At 31.3% G+C, this 10,917-nt stretch overlaps 1 protein-coding gene across 1 annotated transcript in view; it reads right to left on the reverse strand.

The window, feature by feature from the left end:
• Positions 1-2,210: 2,210 nt before the first annotated feature.
• LOC111638829 (ribonuclease P protein subunit p21-like) overlaps positions 2,211-10,917 on the reverse strand; it is a 15,201-nt gene continuing 6,494 nt past the window's right edge. Inside the window, exons 3-4 of the mRNA XM_023384585.1 lie at positions 6,293-6,375; positions 2,211-2,419 (exon numbers count right to left, since the gene is read on the reverse strand). Coding sequence (XP_023240353.1) covers positions 2,274-2,419; positions 6,293-6,375 — 229 coding nt within the window. The 3' untranslated portion in view covers positions 2,211-2,273. The remainder of the gene's footprint in view (positions 2,420-6,292; positions 6,376-10,917) is intronic.

Genomic DNA, 10,917 nt, shown 5'->3' on the forward strand with positions numbered 1-10,917 from the left:
AAACTACCATGAAAAAAATTCACCTAAAAAATGAATTATGTAACAATAAAAACAGACTTTTCTTTACTAGACATAACTGTTTACAAAATCTTTTTCTGAAACAGTAGTGAGAAAAAATGCACGGAAAAATACTTTAAAAATTTCCCAAGTTTATTCTCTACTACTGGGTGTAGAACCATACCTGACTAGTCCACTGTTGAAAGGTTAAGAAACACACAAGCACTCATAGATTTTAACAAAATGAATTACTTTAATTCACCATGATACCAAGATCTATACAGTACTCTTTACTTACAGAACTGTAATTAATTTCACATAATACTGTACATATTTAGTATGTAAGTTTGAAATATATACAGGTAACCCCCGTATAACACGGCATTTCTATAGCACGGATTCACTCTAACACAGTTCGAGAATTGGTACCACCTCCGTATAACACGGTACTGTTATAGCACGGATTCACTCTGACACGGTTCGAGAATTGGGTAAAACCCTCGTGCAACATGAAATGTAATAAATATTTACATACTTAAGTACTAATAGTTCACGAAAATTATTATTTTCGTGAACTATTAGTACTTAAGCATGTAAATTTTCTTTTCTCGCCTTCTGTCCATACATATGATCCTTCTCGAAATTTATTTCAATGTTGCCAGATCGTGATGCTTCTTCTTCTGATGTTGCCAGATATTTTTCCCATATTCCATACTTGCTTTATTCTTCATAAGTGCTTAGCACCATATAAGGACATTTATAAAGATCTTTTAACTAGAAACAAGCAATCTAAAATCACATACTTTTTGCAAAAGGAAAAGTATGGATCTGAAGATAATGCAGAAAAATGCTAAGAGGATAAGGATAACTTGCCAAAAAAAAACGCTCTCGGTTAATAGTGCTTTTAGTGATGACAAAGAAAACATTGTTTAATTTATATTAATATGTATCACTTAAGAAAATTTTAATAAAGATATTTACCTTAATTATGAAAATATAATAGCATGTTTTTAATTTTTGGAACCTAACCCTACTTTTCGTACTAGTTCTTTGCTTCGTATAACACGGATTCGCATAACACGGCAATTTTTTGGAACGTAACTACCATGTTATATGAGGGTTACCTGTATTACAGAATAATGTAATACATGGTAGTGTAAAATGAATGCAAATGGTGAGGTTTCATTTAAATACAGTACAGTACCTAAGCAGGTCTCTAGATGGAATATGTTTATGAAATGGTAACAAGGTTTTATTTAAATTTTGTATTTTAACAGAAGAAAGCAGAAAAAATTATTAAATGGAAATCACTAAATATGCAGAAGTATCTAAGTGTCAAAAAAAGTGTTAATTAAACCAGTTTTTACATCAGGTTGAGAATTGCAAGTGACTGACTGATCATCATTGATCGGATTACTTTTCAAAACTTGCAGACCTATAAATTCCCATTGGCATCTGCTGTCTGTCCATTCTTCCTTAATCTCAAGAATGGAGTTAGATAGATAGATAAAAGTCAAGACCAGATATGGAAAGTGGCTTAATGGCAGGAGGCTCCAATTAACTATATGCAAATTTCTGGTTTGGACCAGAAGTCATGTTATTTCAATTCAACAATTTCTGCTGAACAGAGTTAGATAAATGACCAGCATTACTCTATTGTTAAAAAGAAAAGTATGATTTACAGGAGCAAGATACTATTAAATTTGAGAGCTGTGATGAAAAATTGCAGCCTGGTATTGTGATGATATCACAATAAATAATAGTTTGTTAAATTGTATTTTTACAAAATTATCAAACAAATATAGAATTGTCTTTCTTATTAAATTTTTGAGATAAATCTTCATTTAGACTCAACAAATTAAATTTACTTCATTTGAATGTCATCTGTTGGTGGGATCTCAGCAAACTGTTCCAAAACTATAGTAGCAAAGCTCAATTCCATTTAAAGCACTTTAAACAATACATTGGTTTAGGAATGTGGGGTTTTTTCCTATTTTGATGGCCACATAAATGGCAATAAATGTCATTTTAAGACACTATATTGGTGGCCATCTCACTCAAGTGACCAAGATTGGAGATTTTTATTTTACTTAAGTTTTAATGTGTTTTGCAGGAAAATTTCATAAGTGGTCAAAAAGTTGGGTTTTCTGTATATAAACTGGTTTATATATAAAAAGTTTGCTACTTGCAGATTACTAGAATGAAGCTAACAATTCCATTATAAAGGTTTTTATTTTTCAATCTTCTGATACAACTACAAATTAAATTAATACATTTTATTTCTCAATATGGTTTCCCAAATATTCAACAGATACTTGTGCTTCTGGTCTGTTGTACCAAAGTTCATAATCTGCTTTATTTAGAAATCTTTTTATGGTTCCACAAGTTAAGCATTTGATAATGCTGTGTTTTGACCTTTTACCTGAAAAATAAAACCATTTTATCAATAAAAGATAAAACAAAATAGTAAATCAAGTAGTAATTAATTAGTGTTGGACCGAATATTTTGTATTATTTGGTATTTGGCCAAATACTAAATATATGTATTCGATATTCAGCCAAATAATCTCATTTTTTCTTTTTTCTCTCTCTCTCTCTCAACTAAAATGATAATAATATTGAAAACTCAGATATTTGTTTTTGAAAGCGATAAATAACTTAAGCAATGATTTCTCAAGATTATGTATTAATTAATAATCACAATTCAAGAATGATAAATATGTTGTAATGAACAGTAATGCTTCTGCATTCATAGGCTTTTTGGTTGCCAAATACAGTGGAATCTATATATATATATATTAATATTTGTTGCATTTTGATGACTTCCTCCCATATTTGTTGTCATTCCCAACACTGACAGTGGCACTACAATCGTATGCCTGTACCAATCAGCTAGCCCCGTTAGCTTGTGTTGCCAATTTAGCTAATTTTTTGCTAGATTTAGTGACTTTATGAACAATCTAGCTATGCAAATTACCTAAATTATAATGGCCTAGCTCTTTTTATAATGATATTTAGATATAAAAAAATCAAACTATTTTAATGGAAACAATATGATTTGAATATTTTTAATGAAAAGTCTAGCTAAAAATTTGAATTTTGAGTTGGCAACTATGTCAGCTAGCTGTAGTTAATCAGTCTGCTTTGTGCGGTCGTGTGTGTTCTTGGTTTCTCGTGTTGATTATTTTCAAAAATCAAGTTCCAATGGCTCCAACAAAATGCATTGCAGAAAAAGAGCAAAAAAAGGAAAACTGTTAGCAATAATTTTTTTAACCTGTCCTACATTGTTCCCAAAAATATTCATGTTGACCTCATTGACCTGCATGGGCGATCCTGAATATTTTCNTTTAGTAATTAATGAATCATATAATTTAAAGTCATTGAAAATAAACCAAAAAATATAAATCATCATCAAAAACTAAACCAAATTTTTTTTCCTCTATATGAATATACAGTACAGAGGAATCTTTATATTCGATATTTGTCACATTTTGATCACTTCTTTCCTCCCATATTCATCAGTATTTTCTGTATTCGTCATCATTCAGCAGTAGCACTGCAATCACATGTTCATCAGTTAGCCGTGTTAGCTTTAGTGTTGCCAAGTTAGCTAAGTTTTTGCTAGATTTCGTGGATTTATGAACAAAACTATGCAAATTATCTAAATTATAATGGCTAGCTATTTTTATATATAAAAGAAAAAAAATCAAACAATTTTAATGGAAACAATATGATTTGAATATTTTTATTAAAATGTCTAGCTATAAATTTAAATTTTGAGTTAGCAACACTGTCAGCTAGTTGTAGTTAATCAGTCTGCTTTGTGCAGTTGTTGTGTGTTCTTGATTTTTCACTCTATTTTCAAAAACTGAAGTTCTAGTGGCTCCAACAAAGTGCAATGAAGAAAAACAGCAGTAAAGGAAAGCTGTTAGAACAATACAGATAAAAAAAGATTTTTGCTAAGTCTGAAAATGAACCAAGTAGAGAGGTTGCAGCCGAAGTTTTTATCTCTAAAACGTGAACGTTGAGCACTGCCATCTTGAAAGCCTAGAAATTTGATAATGGCGTTTGGAACATCATTGGAATAATGCTCGACATTCCAAATGCCATTATCAAACTTCTAGGCTTACAAGATGTTGATATTCAACATTCAATGTTCATGTTTTAGAGATGAAAACTTTGGCCCAAACCTCTCTAGTGTTTCCAACTTAGCCAAAGAATTTAATATGCCGAGATCATAATTGGAATTACCTAATGTTTTAATTGATGGTATGTCTTCTAAACAATAATAACCTTACTCTTCTTCTGCTTCTACCACTATACTGTATTTATTTAGTACAATAGAGATAAAGTTTTACAAACAGCAAAATTTTTATTCTTGTATCTTTTAGGATGAGAACGGATTAATTCAATATAAATTATTTATTATGAGAAGAAATGTTTCTATATTCGTCATTTTCCATATTTATTAGATCCTTAGGAACAGATTAATGATGAATATAGAGGTTTCACTGTACTTCCAGTTTCACCGAACATACCATATATTCACTAAATACAGTACTTAACAAGGCTGCCAAAAACCAAATTGACCTCAATGGCAATATTTAGTTTTTTTACTTTAAAACTGTATTATGTAATTTTCATTACATAATACAATTTTATTTTAAAAAATTATTACATAATCTTTATTTATTGAATAGAAGACACTGCCCTCCACCTTATTCTAATACTACGTTCGCACACAATCCACGACTCACTTCGATCTCGATTTACCTACAATCTGGATTGTGACTGTCGCTAGTCGAATGTCGTGCTGTTAGCACAGGCAGTCCGCTCGAGAAGAACCTGGCTATTACACGCGATCATAAAACTGACGTAACTACACGGTAAGTCACAAACACCAACAAACAAAATGGAAGTTTTGGTTAGAAATAAATACTTTTTCTTGCCATACATATAATAATAGATAGATGTCATCGTCTCTCCAGGTGTCTTTTTTATTTCTCTGTCGATAGCTTGACACATGTTCCGCAGCCATCTTGTATTTTCTTGTGCGCGTGGGATTGTGGGATCTCTCTTATAACTGGATCTAGTTTCGAGAACTCTCTCCAGTCGATCGTGATTGAACCTCGTTTCAGTCAAGATTGAAACGGTCAAGAGTGTTTGCACCACAGAACAGTCTCCGACCTTAGTCACATTCTAGATCGAAATGCTTGGTGCGAACGGGGTATAAGGCTTAGACTATAAGTATTCTGTTTCAGGCAGTTTCATATAAATTAGCTGAATATCAGCTAATTTATATGAAACTGCCTGAAATTAGCTGAATATCAGCTAATTTATATGAAACTGCCTGAAACAGAATTTATATTTGGTATTCAGTACTAATAACATCCAAATTATTATTCGATATTCAGCCAAAAATTCACATTCACTGTATCCATATAATTAATACAGGCATATGTTATATACATATTTTATATTCGCTAATGCAGTTTCAGTTAACATATTTTTGCTTTAATACAGTTCATAATGAACAATTTTCATACTATGAATAGTTCCAGAGAAGATCATTACTAAATACTGTTTGCTTGTGTGGACAGTTTGCTTATCATACCTACCAGATTAACTGAGGACTATGTTCCTTAAAAGTTCTATCTTTGGTAATTATGATCCAATTATTTAGCTAACAAAATGAAACAATAGAAAATGTTTTAGCTAAGCAAACAATAATAGCTGAATTATCATATGAATTATTTTCAAAAGGCACATTAATTTTTCAATATATTAAATATATTTCACCACTTATATAATAATTGGACATTAGTTCTCTACACTATCAACATAAAGAAGAAAGTCATTAATTCTTACTTTTGCGATGTTTCTATGATTAATCATTTTAATAATTTTCTAGAGTGATACTGAAAGTGCCGTTTGTGTCAAAAACTTAAGGCTGAGCATAAGAAAAAAGTCACCAAGCCAGTCAGTAACAATTTATATAGATGTTCAAACAGAGCCTGCTTCCACACCAACAGGTCTCTCTTCATGGTACATCCACTGATAAGCACTTTCCATATATTCTCTACCTACGTACAACTGATGTATGTATCTTTTCACCAATAATTTGCTTTTATTGCTTTAATTTGCAAAGTCCTATAAGTTATTGTATATTACTCTGTGTTAGATGTCAAGTAATACAGTTCTTGCTGCATTTGTACAAATTTGTGTACAAATGACATCTAAAGTTTTGGACACATGTATTTAAAAAATATATCAACTTTCAATGAAGTGAACTTACTTTTTAATCTAAAAGTAGAGGTTATTCCTGGGTATAATATGATGTAACATTTCTTACAAATTGTCCTTTTAATATCTGGATCTCTAAAGAATGCATTAAAATATTCATTAAATTGAATTTAGGAAATAAAGCTAAAATGATAGTAATTAATATAAAAATATTTCTATATACTGAAAATTTATAATTTAAATTAAATAATATTGTAATAATATTCAACAGCATTTTTAAAACAACGTCTACCATAAAAAATAAAATACAAATAAAATTTAAGCACTATTTTTGGGCTGTAATTTGAAAATTGCAGCCCAAAATTATTATTGTCCATCTATTTGTCTATCCTTCATTAGTCTTAAGAACAGAGTTAAGTAGATGAAAATCAAGATCAGATATGGTCATTGACTGGTATGACTCAATTGTTATCAGAAGTATTATGTACAGGCAAGACACCACTAAAATTAGACCAGATATGGAAAGCTTAAAGGCTGGACACCCCGATTTACTATATACGAACTTCCAGTCTGGACCAGAAGTCATATAATTTTAAATTACAGGCGATCCTCTATTTTTGTACAATTCGCTATTTTGTACTTTCAATTTTTATCAATATATATGTGTAAGGGGGCTGAGAGGGGAGATTTCAAAATGAAAAATAATGATTATAAGTGATTTTGTTATCATCTCCATTGCCTCTGGACTGCCGAGCAGTAACAGTCAACAACATGTGGGAGCGGTTGAGTCAGAGATTGATGCCTCATTTATGAACAACATAACCCATTCATTAGACAATTAACTTACAAATAGTTCTATAGTCACAAAGGATTGAAGTCCTTGTATACTTTGGTGTGTAGTCTTCAAAGAAGAAGAGGAAAGTCCAGTGATGAGGGTGGTTTCCTATCGCTGACCAGATGTTGCAATTCAAGTCCAGTTCTCAAACAGGAAACTATGTCTGGTGAATGCAGATCAGAATGTCCAAAGTTTCTCTCAATGAAGGTCTATAACTTTTGGAGGATATGTCGGCAAAGGATGAAGATGGAACTTTGCGGGAAGCACCCCAGCAAGGGACATAGCCTCGTGGGACACCACGGCAAAGAATTGAGTGTCCTTGTGGCCTGGGCTTAAATATCTTTTTGTCTCACAAATTATTACTTTATTGGTTATTAATCCCCTTTCTCTGTCCCAGCTTGGTCTTTTTCTGTTACCAGGTGAAATTGGATCAAATTGGTTCCCGAGAAAGACGACTGTTTACAAATACAGTCGACACTGTCTTTTGTTCAGTGTTGAATGAACCTTGTACCTTAACTGCCATTTCCTTTTTTTGTTCGTCTTGTCTAAAAAAACTTTAATTTACTAATTTTTATCCCCTTTTTTGTGTGGTTTTAATATTAAACTAATTTTATTTTTTTTCCTTTTCCTTTATAATTTAGTTCCCTTTAATTTTAATTAATTTCAAAGATCAAGATTTGTTTTTGTTTGGATTTTTGATTAAAAGAATGCTTTTCATCCCAGACCAGGGCCTCACATATGGGAAAACATGCATACTTTCGTGTAATGACTCTCCCCTTCTCATGAACTATTAGTCACTAATCCCTCCCCACCTCTCCAACATTACACGTCCATCAGTGTAATGTTGGAGAGTAATCACATCCATTTTCAGTGTCACAGGTTCAATCACTGAAATAGTCGATATAATAAATGAATTAAACTTATTAAAATTACCTTCTCAATACTGGAAAGAATTACAAACACTTTAAAAATGAATTTAGCTGTCAACAATGAAGATATTGATGAGTTAATGCAATCTCACTCAGAACCTGTTAAATGAAGACTTGATTAGACTACAAGAGATGAATGAAATACAAAATGAAGAAGAACCTGATAACGAACTCATTGTTAAGACTTTGAAAATCAATAAAATGAATGAAGCCTTCGTGCATCTTGACAAATTTTTTACCATCATAGAAGAATGTGATCCCAATGGAGAGAGTACATCTCATGTATGAAGGGCAATAGAAAAAGACAGCTTGTTATAGAACTCCTAATTGAATTGTACTACTCTCTTTCTTAATAATCTTTTGATAAATTTATAAAGAAAACACCACATACTAATCAATAAAAAAATAAATATTTTGTAAACCATTTTTGGTGTTTTTTTTACATTGCTCTACTTTCATACACATTTCAGGAACCAATTAATTACAAAAGTAGAGAACTGTCTGTAAAAGGTGATTAAAAATTGTAACATGGCATTGTTAAAATTAATTTGTGATCAATTTTTATTACTATATAAATAAATAATTATATGATAAAGGATCAAAAAAGTAGCCTAAAAAGGAAGGTCAGTCGCCGAAAATGTTTTAGTCTTGGAACACAAGTAATAAATGGTGATCCTTTTTGGACAGTTTTGTCTTTTATTTTATTAAAAATAATTCTCCATCGGACGAACTTTTACAGATGATAAAGGATCGTTAATTTGGCACCTGATAATCCAAAATGTCCAGTAATCTAGCACTAGGAAAAGTAGCAAATGATCTGATGATAATTCTACATGCTAGTTTTCCATGAATCGAAATTTGTTTGTACATATGGTGGATTAAAAACAGTCCTAGGCAGAAATTGAAGTGAAGGGAAGGTGTACAGCCTATATTGGAAGATTAATTCCATGTTTGAATTTCATGGTTGATGTTAAAAGTATTTGCTTAGCTATTGTGTATGAAATTATTAAAGTGCATTAAAGTCTATTATTAATTTTATAGGTATATGGTCAAATATGGGATCTAGAGCAATACAATTAAGAAAACTACTCATTTTGTTATAGCATCTTATTTACGTTGAGTTGAAAGCTTTTGCAGGGCTTTCCTATGCCTAATATATGTTTACGCCACAACTGCCAAATAAGTTGGTGCAAACATCTTTCAGGACTGGACTTGAAAGAATCATCTGATGTTTGCAGGTTTCAACAAGAGTTTGATTCTCAGTATCTGTTTGGTAGTGTCTATAAAAGGAGGTTTCCACTATAGCAACATGAGTTACTTGGAAGTTGTTTTTCAGCCATCATTTAGTCAACAGTCAGTAAGCAGAATCAAAGGTTGATCTGGTCTTCTAAGAAATACAACTTCTCTCCAAACCAAAGTTGCAGCATTACTAGCCACCAATATCAATTATTTTATGCAGGTTTTTCAATCAACCTTAACACAGTATAATCATGTACTGTATCATTTTTAGACCAATAAACAGCACATGTAAGAAAATCTGAAGAATACAGTAGCATGTGCTGATACAAAGTACAGTGGTACCTTGACTTAACAGTGTCCCAACTTATGACTTTTTCGAGATAAGAACCGTCTCTCGGCCGATTTTTTGCTCTGGGTTGAGAGCTAAAATTTGGGTTATGAGCCATCTTCAGATGCTCCACCACTAGTTGGCAAAGCAAACCATAGATTAATTAAAAGAAGATGGAAACTGCCATAATTTTATCATTTTTGTTACTCTTCCAATGTCTGACATGCTAGATTATAGAAAATCATGTAATTGAGTGATGTAGGCATAAGTTCACTCCTATGTGTGTGGCTCTCATCTCTTATTTTCCATCTTTTTTTTTCTTTATGTACACAGCAACATCCACAAAACCAGTTTATTGCAGTACATTCTATTGTGTTTTTATACAATATTCATTATTTATAAGTATATTTTTCTTATTTTAAAACATTAACAAAAAATTGCAGTGTTTAGGGGTCAGGAACAGATTAATAGCATTTCAATGGGAAAAATTGATTTGACATACGAGTAATTTGAATTATGAGTTCTGTCACGGAATGAATTAAACTCATAAGTCAATGCACCACTGTATACAGCAATATCTGCAACTGCATATTAATTATCAAATTTTGCAAAAATACAAAAATATCTTGTAATCTAACACTGCTCTAGTACCATAAATGCATTAATGAAATTCTACTCTATTAATTACATAATTGATAAGTGAAATTTAAAAAAGTGTAAATTTTTTATATGCACTTAACACCAAATTATACACTAGTACAAACAAATGAGTGTGTCTTTCAGTGTTAAACTTGGAAAATATTATTTATTTAAAACTAAATACTAGTATTTTTGACAAAGTATATTCAACATCTTCAGAGAGAAGATTCTAAATAGAACACAAAATAGTTTCCATGTTCTAATGGAACATATCCACATCTTTACATTGTGTAAAATTTAATGCATTTAACTGTATTGTAAAATGTATCTTCTTGTTTGGGAGATGAAGTTTCAATACATTCCACTTACACTTACAAGTTAGTATTTCTGAGCTTGCCAGTGCATTCTTGCTGGTTCCAAAACCATTGGTACCCTTGTTTCAATACCCTGAATATAGATTAATGTTGTCATAGTCAAGTTCCTCAGTTTTAGTTTTAATACTAGAACAGCATTTGGATGTATACACATGCATAGTTTGTTTTCACTGAAACCATACTGGTATGGACTTGAAAGCTCAAAGTACAGGCATTAGTGGAATTTTTTCAAATTTCATCTCCAAACAAGTAGAGAACTGTAGTACATAATAAAATTGTTGTAGAAATAACCACTACATATAAAACAAATATCCAGCAAAAAAAAAAAAAAAC

Source organism: Centruroides sculpturatus, unplaced genomic scaffold (genome assembly GCF_000671375.1).
Source record: "Centruroides sculpturatus isolate CEXI.00-Female unplaced genomic scaffold, Cexi_2.0 scaffold90, whole genome shotgun sequence".
NCBI classification, from domain to species: Eukaryota; Metazoa; Arthropoda; class Arachnida; order Scorpiones; family Buthidae; genus Centruroides; species Centruroides sculpturatus.